At 49.5% G+C, this 17,562-nt stretch overlaps 1 protein-coding gene across 4 annotated transcripts in view; it reads left to right on the top strand.

The window, feature by feature from the left end:
* TBC1D16 (TBC1 domain family member 16) overlaps nt 1-12,342 on the top strand; it is a 41,896-nt gene extending 29,554 nt beyond the window's left edge. For 3 of the 4 annotated variants that reach the window (XM_054047478.1, XM_054047477.1, XM_054047480.1), the window contains 9 exons: nt 2,749-2,946; nt 3,817-3,964; nt 4,961-5,128; nt 5,825-5,973; nt 6,370-6,504; nt 7,667-7,853; nt 9,451-9,630; nt 10,596-10,742; nt 11,555-12,342. In XM_054047478.1, the coding sequence (XP_053903453.1) occupies nt 2,749-2,946; nt 3,817-3,964; nt 4,961-5,128; nt 5,825-5,973; nt 6,370-6,504; nt 7,667-7,853; nt 9,451-9,630; nt 10,596-10,742; nt 11,555-11,800 (1,558 nt within the window). In that variant the 3' untranslated portion in view covers nt 11,801-12,342. The remainder of the gene's footprint in view (nt 1-2,748; nt 2,947-3,816; nt 3,965-4,960; nt 5,129-5,824; nt 5,974-6,369; nt 6,505-7,666; nt 7,854-9,450; nt 9,631-10,595; nt 10,743-11,554) is intronic. The other variant, XM_054047479.1, reaches the window with a different exon arrangement.
* Nucleotides 12,343-17,562: the final 5,220 nt, after the last annotated feature.

Here is a 17,562-nt window from a genome sequence, read left to right as displayed (position 1 = left end):
ACGGGGGAGCCTGCCTGCCACGTGTGGACCTGCGGTAAGTACCTTTAAGTTCGAACTAAGATACTTCGACTTCAGCTACATTATTCACGTAGCTGAAGATGTGTATCTTAGTTCGAACTGGGGGTTTAGTGTGGACCAGCCCTCAGAAACAATGCCAGAAAATGTGGTGGTGCCAATAGCTATATTTGCAACCAAGGTCTCCAGGTGCTAAGTTTGGGAGCAGTTAATTGGATCTCTGTCACAGCAGGTTTTGAATAGTACAGGTAACTGCAGCCGGCAGTGCCATGATTTTTGTATGTGACTTATGATGTTTCTCCAGTTTAGGAGCAAACAGGATGCCCCGTACACATAGTAAATGCTGCATCTCAGCATTGGAGTACTAAGCGTTGATCCTTTGATACTGATGTGTTTGAATGTTGGGGGTTGTTGCTTCTGCAATAAGAAAGCCACACTGGAAAGTGTCTTCATAGTAGCAGGTTCCATCTTCTTGTCTTACTGACCAGTTCATCTTCACAAGGGTTTCAGAACACGTGGTTAGCTCTGCTTAGTTTTTAAACTGCTTTGTCTCATTTCTTCCAGGAAAATCCTATGTAATCAGCTGTGGCTTTAACTGAGTTGCTGCGTAAACACCAGCTGCTTGTTGCAGGCAGTCCAGGGCAGGGTGTCTTATGCCAGGACTTTGCATTGATGTGTGGTATTGTATTTCTGGGAAGCAGTCCATGACACAGATTTATCAGATAAAATAACACTGGATTTTCACAAAACCAAATACCATTAAATCAGGAAAGCTGCTTGCAGCAAAGGTGACTGTCTCTACTTTTAAGGTAACACTGGAAGGAGCCAGATGCCTTTCTCAGAAACAGTGCTAGCTCCTGAAAAGTGACTTCTGTCAGGGTTGGTGCATTTACTTCAGTGAAGACATGTTATCTCTGCTCATGTGATATTGCCGCGTCTTATCCTAAGATTGCAAACCCCCAGACTGGGACAGATGTTACTTCTGTTTGGAACCCTCTCTCCAGGAGTGTTGAGCTGCAGAACATACGTGAACGAAGTAGGAAAGCTCACTCGTCTGGCTAAGAGAGAACCGATTTTATTCTGTAGCCTTATTTAAATACAAGACAAGCGAAGAAGCTGTGGATTGATTTCCTGCGTGTGGGCACTGAGGTTTCGAGCCATACGGTTGAACTAGGCTGCTCATTAGGACTTTGTTCAAAACTGAACCCATCGCTAACTGAGCTGTCCAAAGACCTGTGCATTGGAATGCAGCGACCTGACCCACTGGTGGTTGGCGACAGTAAGGCTCGTCCAGTGGCCCCTGTGTAAGAAGCAGTGGAGCTGGGCTTGGGAAGCGGACTGATGGGCTGTACTGCAGAGGCCTGCTGAGTGTGTGATTTTTTTTTTCAGCGTTCAGCGCCTACATTGTTAGATAAGCGGATTAGAAAACATTGCATTAAGTGGCATGGCAGGGGGCTGGCTTTATACCTGCCACTTGCCTTGTTTTGCAAACCATGATTTCACAGTGGAACCCATTCAGGGGCCCCCTCAAAGACTGTTCAGATGTATTGGCCTTTTTAAGAGCCAAGGGGTCACAGCTTCAGATTCACTTAATTCCCAGCAATGATGTTTTTCTTTGGGGCTGGGCTGGATTGGGGGTGGGGGATAGTTAATCTACACCCAGGCTGTCCTTTAGGCCAAATACATTGTTGACCCAGCTAGCCTCTTAGCTTGTGAGAAAGCATATTCTGACTCACTTTCTCCACTATGTATTGAGTTAAAGGGCTTGTCTAGAAGATACCACTTCACTAGCCAAAGTTTCAAGCATGGACGTGGAAACCATTTTCCAAAGTCTGCATACATGAAACTAGGCTTGGTGGGCCCCCTTGTAAGTGGGTAGCAGGAAATATGCCCTAGCGAGGGAGGCACTGCCCCAGAGTTGTATGTATTCGTTACTTTTTTTTTTTCCTCTTCATCATCATTCTGGCTACAGAGAAAACATAACAAATGAGTTCTCCAGTCAGTGATGCCTTCTCAGTGTGCCCACAGATCCTGTCCCAGTCAGGGCTCTGGGCAGCTGGACGCTGTGCTGAGGAATTCTCTAGGGCTGTGAGGCAAAATGTCCTTTCCCCCTCATACCTTATCCGCTCTGTGCTAGTGCAGCTGCTGCAGTCACCTGCCAAGCATCTGTGCCCCGTTACCCGGGATGGAAAAACAGGGGAGCTGTCAGCCACCATGCACAGTGGTATGGGGGCGCTTGCAGATCTGAGTTCCATGACACCTGGTGGGGAGGGGAGAAAAGTGCCCCTGGATTGGCTCTACAAACTGCACCTATCATGCTACAGTAGACATCTGCCTCTCCGCAGAGAATGGGCAGGATTTCCCTCCCAAGGGGGTTGAACTGCCTCCATCTCAAAGGGTTAAGCCTCTATCTTAATTTTGCCATTCAATACTGCTGTATTCCTGGGAGACATGGACCGTCTCCAACACCTTCCAAAGCCTACATGCTCTTTGAGCACTGGCTGCAAGAAGGGTGGCTCTCCTGGGACTGATCTTCTGGATGATGCACTTTAAAATCCATTCTATTTGGAGTAACATTTAGTGATTTCTCAGCACTGCATAGTGTTCTGACTTCATAGCTCTGTTAGCAAAAGCCATTTGTCTGCCAAGAGAGACTGAAGTTACTGTCAAGTGATTGCAGAACCTAGATCTGTGGTTAACATACTGCTGGTTTTGCCCCTCTCTGTCGTGTAGGGAGACATGTGACAATCACATGACCTGCTCAAACAGCTCCACTTCCAGCCTTGACACCAGTGCCCAATTCCAGGAGAATAACAGGCAAGCTCAGAACACCAGATGGGACGAACAGCAGAAGGTGTTTGCCCTGGAGCAGATCTGTGGGGTCTTCAGAGTGGACCTTGGACAAATGAGGTCCCTTCGCCTTTTCTTTAGGTAAGAAATGTAGTTCTAGATCTTCTATCCTCGTTGTTGCCTCTGCCCGTTACAGTGACGTGTGTGTGTGTGTGTGTGACTTGTCAGGGTAGTGGGAGCTAGGTTGTCTGGAGACCAATTGTTTCAGAAAGTTTCTTCTGGAGCCTTTCTCCAGCAATGTTCTCCATCTGAATCCAAGTGGCAGCCTGCTGAACTAGCTTACCTCCATGCAGAATCCTTTCTGGACCTTTAGGAAATCTTTGAAGGTGCCCAGTGTAGGTGCCTTTGAAGGTGTACCTGTCTACAGAAGATCAAGAATAGCTTGAGAGTGAGGGAACAGCTATCTCTTCAGTACCTCCCCTCCCCATCTCATCTGTGCTCTCACTTCTCTTCCCTCTTCTTCCTAATTATAAATGCGTGGCTTTCCTCTCCCCAAGCCCTTTGTGTTGGACCCTCAGAGGGTGTCATTTGCAACCAGAGTTCCCCCATCCCTAAGAGCCAGCTCTATGCATACTGTCCGAGTGTTCCTAGACTGGGTTCTGTCCCCTAGCACCTGGCAGGAATTTAGTTCCTTCATGTAGTCAGTGTTTTGAACTGGAAGGGGAAGGGTTGGGAGCAATGCTACCAGGTATAGACAGAGTCACTCTTTAAGGGTCGAGGGCACAGAACATCCCCTGCTGTCACTGGGGCCACATGAAACCTCATTCCCTATGCTGTAGAAACATTCTGCCTCTGTCAGCAAGAGGCAACTGGGTGTGTTTGCTCTTCTCTCTCTCATTTATCTGCGTTGTTTTCTAGTCTAGCCTGCTGCCCACCCTCACCCCAAGTTCTCCTGGGGCATAAAACCAGCTCTTAAATGTGTGTTGTTCTCCCCCTTTGATTGCCCTTCAGCGATGAGGCATGCACCAGTGGGCAGTTGGTTGTTGCTAGCAGGGAGAGTCAATACAAGATCTTCCACTTTCACCATGGTGGCCTGGATAAACTGTCTGAGGTGTTTCAGCAATGGAAATACTGCACGGAGACCCATCTCAAAGACCAGGTAACCGAGCAAGGCCTAGTGAGGCAGAGATGTCCCAAAAGATGGAGGTTCTATCTGTGAGACCTCTGTTATTAAGCAGGGGTGGGCTAGGGCTAATTAAAGTGGTGTATTAATGCAACAAACCCATTGTTGCTTTCTGGCGTACTTGGACAATTTGAGGAGATGAAAGTGCAGACCAAATGGCCACTCTCTGATGCACACGTCTGTTCTAGGGGGAACGATTATCCAAAAGGCTTGCTTAGGTGTCTGCTTTCCTAGAGGTCATAGCTAGATGGGCTGGTGGTGTTAGGCCACTAAATGGCTGGGAGATCAGCAATATTCGATCGGCAGTTCCGTGCGTCTCCCATCCATTTTGTGAAGCCGGGCACGCTGCATTTGAAAATAATGTTTTGACAAGTCACCTTGCCATATTTTGCTCAATCTACATACAAATGTGATAAGAGCTCTTTAATTATCTGTTTAAGATCGTGTATGTGCTTATTAGAAAGTGATTTTTAAATTCCTTCCTTCTCACTGAGCCCCCTGCTGCTTGCCTTATTACAGTAGCATGGGCTCACTTTTGCAGTGAGCAACCTTTGATTTTTAAATTAAATGTCAGCTGCAGTTTCGCACTGGGATCATGAGTGCCCTTAGCGAGAGCCTGGCAGTGCAGCTCTGGCTTGCCTAACAGCAGCCCTTTGTCTGGCCAATCATATGTAATTTATCGCAGCCATTCCTGGCAGAGTGAAGTTTTGCTGTAAGCAGCATTAATTCGGGATACGGTTGGGGGAGGAGTGGAAAGAAACTGTTTTTCTAAGTGAAGCTGTTTTGTAGCTCTCTGATTTTTAATGGCTCCAATTACTCTTGCTGTTTTAATGGCTGGTGTTGTACAGAAACTCCCCCTCCCTCCTGAACGTCGGGGTCTTGGCTTTAATCCTAAGGGAGCTGTGCTAACTGGGTCTCCTGCTTTAAAGCAGTTGGTTTAGGAACTTTGCTGCGGTTCTGTCTCCCATTCAGCAGCTCACTGATGAGAAGACATGCATGCAGTTCTCAATCCGCCGCCCCAAGCTGCCGTCCTCCGAGACACATCCAGAGGAGAACACGTACAAGCGTCTCGATGTCACTGCCTGGCTCAATCACCTGAATGAATCTGGACAGGTGGAAGAGGAGTACAAGCTGCGCAAGGTGAGGGGTTTGGCAGCTGCTGCCTTGGTCTGCTTGGCCTTTTCTTCGAGGAAAAGGCCCCAGGTAGAAGCTGAAGCAGTTTGCGTTGTGCTGTGGCAGGCACTGGTTATCTTTATACTGTGAGACTATTATTTATGGTGCTTGGTTGGAGATGTCGCTGGGACTGCAGTCAGGTCAGCTAGAGGCAAAATAATGGAACATCTTTCTGAGCAGAGAGGGTTTGCTGTCCTGCCTCTGCCTTCTGCCTGCTGGAGTAAGTGGACTAGTGTCCAATCCCAGACATGCTTGTACAATGCAGTGTGAACAAACCAAAGAAAGCAATCAAGGCTCCTGTGTAAAGTAATTCAAGGGTTTGGGGGAGTACTGTGTCCAACTCCTTAGAGAAAAGTGTGCAGAGAAATGCAGCGTCTCCAGGATTGGGGATTAAGCCGTGACATGAGAGCGACACGTTAATCGTAGAGCTGCTCCGGGGGTGGGGTATTGACATTGAAATGAGCTTGATTCGTGTCTCGTATGGGAATAGAAGGCCAGTGCTTTCCCTCTAAACATGTGCAAATTGCAGGACTTTGAATCAAGGCATCACTTGTCTGGCGGCTTTGCTGCTCTCTCCTCAGTGCAAGGGCTGGTGGTTTCTCGATGCAGTGTTTTTGGAAATTTAAAAATGGTATTTGTTGCCACTTTTGCACTTTCCTTCAGGCCATTTTCTTTGGCGGGATTGATGTGTCTATCCGAGGTGAGGTCTGGCCCTTCATGCTGCGGTACTACAGCCACGAGTCCACGTCGGAGGAGAGAGAGGCGCTGAGGGTGCAGAAGAGGAGGGAATACTTTGAGATCCAGCAGAAGAGGTGACCAGGGAGAGGCCCCACCTTACTCTTCTCATCTCTCTGATCCTGATCAAAAATGTACCAATACTGAATGACAGCCCTGCCCTGCTAGGGAGGCATGACTAAGAGTGATGGGTAAAGGGAACTTTCTGAGCACATGGATCTGGTGCCATCTCATTCGTGTCAGGTCATTCAAATTCTTTGATGCAAGCTTGCCCAAAGCGGCAGTTGTAATCGCCTGGGCATTGCTCAGATGAGCAGCTGCTCCAGGCAGACTTGGCAGTGGTGAGAGATGTCTGGAGAGGGAGGGACCGGTCTCTGCCCCCAATGTAATGCCCAGAGTCTTTCCAGATTGGGCCCTTTGTTCCTTGATCACTGGGGGCTGTCCGGTGCACTCAGTTGCTGCTTAATTTTCAGGCTTTCGATGACTCCAGATGAACACAAAGAGTTTTGGCGTAACGTGCAGTTCACGGTTGACAAAGACGTGGTGAGGACTGACCGCAGCAACCAGTTCTTCCGCGGCGAGGGCAACCCAAATGTGGAAACCATGAGGTGACGCTGCTTTAAGCTGGACAATCTCTTTCCCCAGCACCCTAAGGAAGGAACCCTACTGACTATGGGGAAACTCTGTAAGGAGCTCTGTAGCCTAGAGAGAGCAGCTTCGAAGCGCCTGCCTTGGGAGTGCTAAGGGATACCATGTGTAGGGCAACCTACCCCCAGTAATGCACATGGGGCCCCATTCAGCCCCGTCCCTGCTTCCCCGCCCCTCCCACCTCTTTCTGGCTGTGCTGACCCTGCCTAGACCCATTTGGACAGAGAAGCCAAGAGGTGGGAGCTGAAAGGTGAAGGCAGCCTGGGAATTGAGTTGCTGCTGCTGGAGTGTGACAGGAGATTGGATTTTTGTGGGTGGCAGGTTGTGTGCAGTGCCCAGCTTCTCACTGGCCAGGTGGAAGGCTGAGCGCTCTGGTACCTGAGCATGGGCATATGACCCCGTGTATGCCACCCCCTGAACATAGTGGATCTGAGCATCGCAGATGGGCATGGGGGCACCCTTGCCCCTCGGGCTCCTCTGTTCTTTACCACTTCAGCTCCTATTCTGACCTTCTCTCTTTTCCTTTCTCTCTCTCTCTCACTCACATTGTTGCTCCACACATATGCCCTCATGCGCTCCCATTCTCTGTCACCCCACAGCTGTGTGGGGCAAGGAGTCTCTGTACGCTGGAGTTTTCTTGGAGCCAGGCCAGGAGTGCTTTCACAGCTGAGCCTCTTCATGTTGCTTTCCCCATCCTGAATGCGCCTCTCCTCTGTCCCGCCTCTCTAATGTCACCAGCCCCCAGCTTGGGAAATGGGGGCTCAATGAGTTCTGCCTAGATTCTGATTTCCGATTACTGTCTGCTAACCAGAGACCTCTTCTGAACCAGTCCAAGATAACCTAATCCCCTAGGTCTGTGCCCTAGACATGGTGCTTTCACTAGAAAAGCACGCCACAGACACCAATAGATGCATATGTATGGGATGCCATGTCTTGTAGCGCTGCTAGGGTCACTTGTTTTCCAGATTCCAGTTGTGTCCTTAAACGGCAAGAGATTTATTGATCTTTTACATCTTGTCTGACTCCATATGTGGGGTGGGGGTAGAGAGGGGAGGGTGATGGAGGTCAGCTGTGCCTGGCACCCCCTGGATCTCACCCTCTCCTATTGAATGTCTCCTCTAGGAGAATCTTGCTGAACTATGCAGTGTATAACCCTACCATTGGCTACTCCCAGGGGATGTCCGACCTGGTTGCCCCCATTCTGGCAGAGGTCTTGGATGAGTCAGACACTTTCTGGTGCTTCGTGGGTTTGATGCAGAACACTATCTTCATCAGTTCCCCCCGGGATGAAGATATGGAGAAACAACTGGTGAGCTCTGAGCAGTGGGCTCTCTTTGTTCCCTTCCTGAACGTCCTCCGAGCCTCCTCAAAAAATGCCATAAAACAAATACCCAAAACCCATTAGCTAGGCAGCTACTGTGGCACCCAGCATGCCAAGCCATATTTCAGGGAGAGTAAATGCACAGAGGGTGACAGGCACCCTGGGTGAACCGAGCTGAGTTAGTGGCAACTATTAACAGGATGTTGTAAGATGAAAAAATATTTTAAAAATCCCAGATTCCTTGTAAACCATAAATGGTTCTTAATTTATCTTTTACACTCTAATATACTCTGCTCTGGGGCTACTGGTCGCTTACGCTTTGCACTTCACTCAGCTTGGACAATGGAAACCCACCAGTCCGCTTCACTTCCTGGTTCCGGGATGGTAGCATAATTAGACTCATAGACTTTAAGGTCAGAAGGGACCAGTATGATCATCTAGTCTGACCTCCCGCATGATGCAGGCCACAAAAGCTGACCCACCCCCTTTCCCTTGACTCAGCTGTTGAAGTCCCCAAATCCTGTGATTTAAGGACTTCAAGTTGCAGAGAATCCTCCAGCTAGCGACCCCCGCCCCATGCTGCGGAGGAAGGCGAAAAACCTCCAGGGCCTCTGTCAATCTACTCTGCAGGAAAATTCCTTCCCGACCCCAAATATGGCGATCAGTAGAACCCCGAGCATGCAGGCAAGATTCTCCAGCCTGACCCTCATTGACCATTGATATTGTTTACCAGCGATGGCACGCTGTTGATTAATTGACTAAAATCACGTTTAATTCTGCAGCATTCAGGTTTCAAACATGGCAGAAGAAAGATTCAGTGCAAATCGCAAACTTTCTCACTGGCAACTTGTTTTAAATCTACCAGGAAAACATTTTTTAACTTGAAGGTTTATTTATTTATTTATTTATTTATTTTATTTTTTACAAAAATTTAGGTGTTGGGCCTAATCTATATAATGGTTCATTTTGAGAACGAGAGCCTCCGGACACCTCTGACTGCAGAGGGAATGCTGAATCCTTTCTGGTTAGCGTCCTGGGCAGTCCCACCATTTCTCTCCCAAACCCAAGGTGTGACGTCCTGGTCACCATGGCACCATTCAGCTTCCATCTCACTGGTCCAGACTTCTCTGGCAGTGACTGGGGACATGTGACAGCTCCAGGTTTCGCTAACATGCTGAATGGGTTAATTTTGCAAAGTCACTTTCTCAGCGTTTAGTCTCAGCTAAAAGAAGCTACCAAAACCAGCCCCTCCTTCCTGGGTTTCCAGCTCCAAGCTCCCTGCCTCAGCCCAGCTCCCAGGCTTCCTTTTCATTACCATCATTAAGATAAAACCTGTCATGGAGATTTTCTTCTCTCTCTGCTCTTCCTTCCTAAACTTCCACAGTGGCCTCAAGGCCCTGTCTCCACTGACCGCATAAGCAAGTCTGGCCTGTAACAGCAAACGTGGAGGGGAAGGGATGGGGCCTGGTTCCAGTGACTCCAGTGGGAAGGCATAAGCTGCTGTTATGCTCACGGGATGGGGGTGCCAGAGAGTGTCCAGGCCTGTGAGGTCGTGGCTCCACTGAATGACAACATGTGTTTTCAGATGTACCTACGAGAGCTGTTGCGACTCATGCACCTGCGCTTCTATCAGCACCTCGTCTCCCTGGGGGAGGATGGCTTGCAGATGCTTTTCTGTCATCGGTGGATCCTCCTCTGTTTTAAACGCGAGTTTCCGGATGCTGAGGCTTTGCGCATGTGGGAAGCGTGCTGGGCTCATTATCAGGTTAGAGCACAGACGATGGGTGCAGGACATAATGGGCGGGAGTGTTCCCTTTGCCGAGTACCGCTGGCGTGCTAGACGCTGGGCAGAAAAGGAGCCAGTGTAGGTGTGGCTGCAGGTATCCAGCCTCCCTTCCGCTTCCCCTCCCCCATCTGACTATGACACACTTAAAGCATGATTTTCCAGTCTTGACAATCTGTTGGGTTGATCCCCTGCCGCTTGCCTCAAAAGTAACTTAAATGAATGCAAATTGCACCCTGATTGGCTCATTACTGCGTTTGTGGGCTGATCTTGCTGCTGTCACAACTGATCGGTTTGAAGGGTCGCTGCTTCACTGAAAGTTCAGCGCAAACTGTTTTCCTCAAGTCCTGAATTGCGGTTCTGAGGACTTGCAAAGCCTGGTTTCCTGCAAGACTAGCCAGAGGACCAAGTGGCAGGGAGAGCACGAAACTGAGCTCCTCTCTGTCCCTGTCCTGGGAGCGAGGACCCTGACAGTTGGACTGCTTTCTTCAGCAGGCTGCATGACGGGGTGTTCGTTTCTGTATTGACCTGCAGGGGGGAGGGGCAGGGCATGTGTGTGAGAGGGACGGGGGGGCTAGGGGAGTATCTGCCTAAGGGGACTGTTCCTCCTGGACTGTCACGGGCCATCTGGAAGAGAACTCGCCAGGCAAGCAGTGACAGAGTGGTGACAACTCCACAAACCTCACTCCTAGCATCAGGACTGTGGGTCTTGTTGGGTGCTGGTTGGTGGTGCGGTCATGTGACTGTCACCCCTGTATTACCTCTCAGTGGTCTATGATGCGTTTTTCCCCTTTCCCTCTGTGCAGAAACCAAGCCAGCATTGAGAGAGCAAACGGTGCTCCTTTGGGAAAGAGGAGTCTCTCCGTGTGGAGCTGGCGGGAGCTCTAGTTTAGTCAGTCCTCCACCTTCCCCTCCTGTAATCCCCAACTCCTGCTTTCTCCTTGCAGACGGACTATTTCCACCTCTTTATCTGTGTGGCCATCGTGGTGATTTACGGCGATGATGTCATTGAGCAGCAGCTGGCCACTGACCAGATGCTGCTGCATTTCGGTAACCTGGCCATGCACATGAATGGGGAACTTGTACTCAGGAAGGTAAATGCCAACGTGCTGACGGCAGCCACAGAGACGTGTCAGCCTTTCAGGAGCACTAGGGTTGACACTACAGCTTTTTCCCATTCCCTTATGTCCTTCCCCTCGCCCTGCAGGACTTGCAGATGTTGAGGGTGGGATGGTAGGGTTAGTTTGGAGTCCATCCTTAGGCTGCACTTGTTGGGAGTCCAGTGATCGTTTCAGGGGGTCTGCGAGGCACTAGCCCTGTACAAGACAGCGTAATTAACACAAACTCAAGGGTGTAGAAATGGGGGCCCTGCTGCTCAGCTTGGTGTCCTGGCTCCCAGTCCAGAAGTGACAGCAGATCACATGACACTGATGGGGGAGGGGTCAGGTCAGTTCCTAGTGATCAGCCAACAGCAACACAGTTGGGACTAATTACCCTCCCGCCCCCACGCATCCATCCGCCGCTGTTGGCAGCTTCAGCAGAAAGGCTGGGTAGTAAATAAGCTGGGGAGTCCCTCCGCGCAGGGCTGAGGCAGGGCGGCAGGCAGTATGAGGGAGACTTGCACTGCACTGTAGTTAATGACAGTATTTCAGCATCCGGGGCCAGGAGCCTGGTGCTGCTAACGAATCCTGAATTCCTAGGCTGGAAACTCTCCCTAAGCCTCCTTTAGCTTTCATGCATGAGCCTAGGATTTGTGTTCCTCTCATGGCCGGGTTATTGTAGATCTTGAAAATACTTAGCACTTTCAGTGTAGCTTTATGTGAGTGTTACACAGGATGGGCCATTGGGTAGCCCAAGCTCTGGCTGTCTTTCTAATGGGTTATATCCTTCTTCTCTCCCACGCCAGGCTAGGAGTTTGCTTTATCAGTTTCGCCTGTTACCCCGGGTCCCCTGTAGCCTGCATGACCTGTGTAAGCTGTGTGGGACTGGCATGTGGGACAGTGGCTACATCCCTGCTGTGGAGTGTTCTGGACACCACCCTGAATCTGAGAGCTGTCCTTACGGGGGGATGGTGGAAGTGCCTTCTCCCAAACCAGGAACTGAAGGCAAGAGGGGACCGAAAACACGGGAGGTCTTTGCTTTCCGCAAATAGCTCCCGCTGAAGTTGGGGTGGCAGCGAGAGAAATGGGCTCGTTTGGAAAGGCGAGGTTGAGTACATGGAAAGAAAAAATGAAGTGGAAGTTTATCAAGACTCCTGAGAAGGCAGATGGGAGGAGAATGGAGATACTTCACAACAGGAAGCAAATTCCATTGCACTGAGTCCTGGAACCCGAATGAAACTTAACAAACCAGGAACAGTATCCGTGTGTCTCTTAGTTGGGTTTGGTTTTATGTGCAGAATGTGAAGTATTTATAGATTTCCCAAGGCTCTGCCCATTGGATCAGAATCACTAGCAGCCAAGAACTTTCTCACTCATTGCTAGAAAACCAGAACGCTAAAGAGAACCGAGTGCAACCAGCAACATTTGTGGGAAGAGTAGCGAGAGCAGAGCCCTGGCGTGACCTCACTCGGACATCCCTCCATCCTGAACATACATACTTTGCTTCAACCAAAACACACAACTCAGTGGCTTCTGTTTAAATCCATGATTATCACTTTGAATATATCTGCCAAAAAATAAAATTGCAAACTTTTGGGATTGTGGGGTAGGTATTTCATTGGTCAGTGTTGTGGGACCAGTCACCCAGAGATCTTTGTTTTGCAAAGGCAAACTTGAGTGATCTTCCATCTGTCCTGAATCCACTCTGCCGTAGGTCTTGCAAGCACTGCTTGTCTGTATTCTGAGTATGTCAGTCATCTTTCCAAGGGTTCACTTCCTTGTCCATCACATTCTTCAGCAAAACTTCTTCCTCGTTCTGATAGTTGCAGACTAGAGACATTGGCTTTTAAACATCTGTTTCCAGTGTGTCTGGCCCCAGGTATCTGCAGGTTTCCAGGTGGGCTCATGTGCTTCTGCGCCCCCCCCCCCCCCCCAAGTGTTTTATGTCCATATCCCGGTCGTCACTGTGGGCTGCAACACCCTCTCTAGGTGGGCGTTTTGCACACCAGCTGGTGCACGTGAGGTACTCTGTTTCTTCAGAGTGAAAAGTGAAACAAACCGCAGTGCAGCAGCCTGTGCTCAGGTCCGTCTTTGCCGTCAGTTTTTGATTCAGTTTTTCAGTGAGGAGCAAGTTTCTCCAGTCCTACTCTCCAAAATCTGTGTGTCAACTGCAGATACTGGGGTGGAGCGGGGTACCTGGGAGGTCCTTAACAAATCCACTGGACTTCCAAAAGTACATACTGGGGGTTACAATGTGGCCTCTGTAGAAATGTGTGCTAGAGAGACACGGGAGAGTGGCTAACCTGGGAGTGTAAAGAGAGTCCCAGTGTGAGGACAGGTTACATGGGGCTCCCGCCTTCCAAGCACGTCACTACTTATATACCTCGGTCTGTAGGCTTTTGAGTCTTTTCCCAGTTGCTATCTCTTCCCCTTCCTTGTAGCACAGTCTCTGCTGTGTCACTGAGCTGGGCTGGTAAGTGGTCTGGCAGGGTGCCGAACAGAGAGACCATTTTGATTTCTAGGCTTTGCCTGTTGTGTGTGGGGTTTTTCTCTAAGTTAATTTATTTTGTGATCCATATTGATACAGGTGTGACAAACTCTCTGTCCTCCAGGCTGGGTCATTTGGGGCTGCAGTAGCGACACACCCACATGACAAGCAATTCTTTCCATTGTGTTTGCTGCAGAGATCCTGTTTGAATCCTGCTTGGGGCAGCAGCAGTCCTAGCTGTGCTCGCTGAAGTCTGGGGAGCAGGGCTGCAGTTAGAACCTTACACGTAGCCAGTAAATGTCCAGTGTTTGACTGCCTTTGTAAGGGGAGGGAGAGGACTAACCCCTAAGCAGGCTGTACCCCTGCTGGGAAGGCTTGGCTGTGCCGAAGCAGCTGGGAATATTCGGCCACACTTGTTGCTCACCTGCCTGAACTGCCTCCACTTCTTTTGGGTGAGGTCTGAGCCTTCATTAAAACAGCCACAAAGCCCATGCTAGTGTTATACACTAGTGATCCCAACTCGGCCCGCTTACGAGGCTTACTGCCCTTATGAACATAGGAGAGCTGCACAATTACAAGTTTCAGTCTCTATGTAATACGCAAAAAACCCGTTGCGTGCTCATGGCTGCTATCCTCATTTGATATGTAAGGGCCGTCTACATAGGCAGAGGCTGGTGGGCTGCTCTGCTGTGAAGCAGGGAGTTCTCCAAAACTTGGCAGAAGCTTCAAAGAAATAGTAAAGGTTCGACTCTGGCTTCTGCGGACGGGGTGCGGTCAGACCTGATGCTGCACCTTCTCTGAGAGGCATTGCAGAGACTGGTAGGCCTAGGCAGTTTGCTGAGGTCTGGACTGATCCCCCAACTCTCAGAAGAGGGACTTGGGTGCAGGGCCAGCGTTAACGTGGCTGGCAGGCTGTGTTAGACGAGCATCATCTGCATTGCCCTTCAGCTGTGATTTCAGGAGACCCCGCTGGCATGTTCATTTAGCTGCAAGTAGTGGTAACTGACTTAACGTGATGTATGCAGAGTAGTACTAGGGAGCCATCTGCCAGACAGCTTCCCAGCACAAACAAGACTGCTGTTTCCTATTGAGGGAATAGGAATAGAGCTCCACCTGCTGTCTGCATTTCCTATTACACCACTTTATGAATGACATGAACCACAGCTGGGCGCTTGTGCCATGTACAGTTTTAGCCAACATTCAAAAAGCATGGGGGCATTAGCTGATGTTCTGAGTTGCTAGTGACTGGGTAGCGTGGGCAGGAGCTCCAGATACCTGCCACTTGGCACCACCAAGGGAAAGCCTGATTTACTCACTAACACAGTAACCTGAAGCTATCACAGGCCACACCTACCAAAAGACCCAGAGCAGGTTTTGCTGCAGGAATTGTTGTTCCCAGCCAATAACAGGTAATGGGAAGAGATGAAGTAGATAATATTTTAAAATTATAGTTTCCCCTTTCCACCATTAAAAGGCCATTCAGCAGTGGAAATCATTCAGGGTCATTTGGTTCACACTCTGATGGAATTTTCCAGCACATGCAAAGAGCTGTTTTGTTTTGTTTTTAAAAATCACACACTCCCACACACTTAAGTGACATCTGTGTGGAGGAGCATAATTAAACAAGCAGTGTGTGTTACCTGCCCAAGAGCATTTCCATGCCTGATGTTACCTGCTGGCCTCATTAACATTGAATTTTCAGGTGTCCCTTTGCTGCATGTTGTCCACAACTTGACCATTGCTGATAGTTTCTCTTCTTATACTGAAATAGTGAAAAACCTAACAATACTGAGAGTAATAAAGAGACTATTACTGAGATGCTTACTTGGGCTGCTTCCTGTTTGCCAGGTAATAAGCGTATCCTGGGTTAATTCGACTCCAAGGTGTTCATTAGCTCTGGCTACCATTATGGTTGAATTCACAGAACACCCATAAACTCTCAGTGCAAGATGTGAACTCTGTAGTGATGGGAAGTGTTCCCCTGTTTGCAGGCAGTGAGGGCAGCAGCAAACCGAAGTGCAGGGACTTGCATATTACATAGGCTGAAACTTGTAATTGTGCAGCTCTCCTGCATTCATAATGGTCCTGTCCCATTTCAGTATAATGGTAAACACCTAGCTCCAGCGTCTTCAGGCGTGGTGCTCAGGTATGCTGTGCTGCTGGCACTGTCGCTGCGCTTTCACAACGTGTTGTACAGCCTTAGAACTCCACCGTGCAAGCAGCTTGGGAGAATAGCACACCGCGAGTGTATGGGACAAGGCCAATGCAGGTGATCGTAAGGGCTGGCTGAGGCCAGAGGGCAAGCCGTATGAGGAGTCCCAGCTCCTGTCATGTGCTCAGTCTGGATGTGACAGTGAATCCCTTGGGTGTAGGGGGATGAAATAGCCCAACTCGCATGTGTGTTGCATGGACATTTTAGTCTCTATCCCACCTGTGGGCTCCAGCTGAATGGAAACTTAAGGGATCTCTTTGTAGCAGCCCTGAGTGTGATGCCAAGTTGCTTACAACTGAGAGGCATGGAAGGAGCTGGCTTGTTAACCACCCCGGCAGTGGGGGAGCCCTTGGATTACATTGTGCAGGGGGGGGGGAGTGGCCCTATTTTGGTTCACTACAAAGAGGCACATTTCTGTTCTGAACAGTGACTAATCTAGCTTCTCCTCCTACCTGCCTCGGGGGGGGGGGGGGCGGAATCCAAAAGCCAAGAAAGCTACAGTCACCAGAAGCTGCCCTGCAGCAGTACCACACACCTGTTAGGGTTTATATGGTAGAGATTGGCACCACCCCACTCCTGAACTGTCAGGGGAACTATCTGGCATCAGCCCAGTCTTGAACTAGCTTGATCTGCTGGAAATCTCCCATGCTTCCAAACTGGCATGGAACGAGAGATAACAGAGCTGAGCTGAACGGAAACCTTTCAAAGCTGCTAATGAAGATTTGGAACATTGCTGTGATGGGAGGCTGGGGAGAGCAGCAATCCAGAAGCTGCTTGGGCAGCAGGTAGGCTGACCAGATAGCAAGTGTCAAAAATCGGGACAGGAGGTGGGGAGTAATAGGTGCCTATGTGAGAAAAAGACCCAAAACTCCAGACTGTCCCTATAAAATCGGGACATCTGGTCAACCTAGCAGCAGGTGATATGTAAGGAGTAGGGAGCACTGCTTGTGTGCTTGCTACAAAGTGAAAAAAGAGGCATCTCAGCTAGTAGATTGGGGACTGGGCTGGGAATCCTGACTCTTGGGTTCTTCTGGCTCTTCCACTGACTTGCTGTGTGAATCGCCCCAAATCATTTCCCATTCCCAATGAGGATAATGGTCCCACCCCTCCTTTGTAAAACACTCAGTGCCCTAGCAACAGACATTGCAAAGTATTAAAAGAAACCTTCAAAATCTCTAATTAAAAACCAAGCAGTGGCTGGGCGCATCCCTGGGCCTCTTTGCTCTCCTGCTTGCTGGAATCCAGTTGGTATATGTGACGACTTGCCTATTATTTACCACCCCTGGATCACTTCCCTGTTCCAGTGCATTAGCCACAGTTCTATAGCACAGGCTGCAAGTCAAAAACGGGCCCTGGCAAAGGTAAACACCGTAAGCTTCTTTAAACTGTGTCCTGAGCTCACATATCCTCCCCCCTCTTGGTGTGGGAGGTGTATTGAAAAGGGAAAGGAAAATGAACCCCCCAGCACTCCTAACAGCAGTAACATTATGCTTCATAATCCCGGCAAGGAACATGATCTCCCTGCACCTGGAAAGCTAGGTAGACTAGTGTGTATGGCACACGTACCTGCCAGTGCTGAGAACGTGCTGGACTGGCCTGTCCCTCCCCAGCGATGACTGCGCTACTTGTGTGTACTCTGGGGCAGCTGAGCCAGCTCGAACCGGGCATGATGTGAAAGATCAGAGCAATGGCTCCATGTAGCTCTAGCCTAGCGTGACGCACTAGCCACCCTTGCTAGCTGTGGAGCACGAGCCATATGGAACTGAACCATTGCCGAAGGCTCACAGATTCGACGTTAGCGTTGGAGAGGGGCAGGGAGAGATTCATTTGATCCCGTCACGAGGGCTAGTGGGGCGTGTGTTAGGACATGGTGTCTCTTTAACAACATAAAACTATCTGTCAAGTGAAAAATGAACAGTTTGAAAGAACAAAGCCCCTCACCTGAGTGATTACCCAGCTCAGAGTTTAAAATGTCACATCCTGTTCGCCCTTCTTTAGGCTGGCTGATTAATCTCTGCCTGGGCCGTGATAATAGACTAGTCAGTCTGGCTTTGGTTTATAGGCCCTTTCTGGGTCTCATGCACTACTGGCACATGCTCCCGGGGAAGGTGTAA

Source organism: Malaclemys terrapin, chromosome 13 (genome assembly GCF_027887155.1).
Source record: "Malaclemys terrapin pileata isolate rMalTer1 chromosome 13, rMalTer1.hap1, whole genome shotgun sequence".
NCBI classification, from domain to species: domain Eukaryota; kingdom Metazoa; phylum Chordata; order Testudines; family Emydidae; genus Malaclemys; species Malaclemys terrapin.
This window is presented reverse-complemented; position numbering and strand designations above follow the sequence as displayed.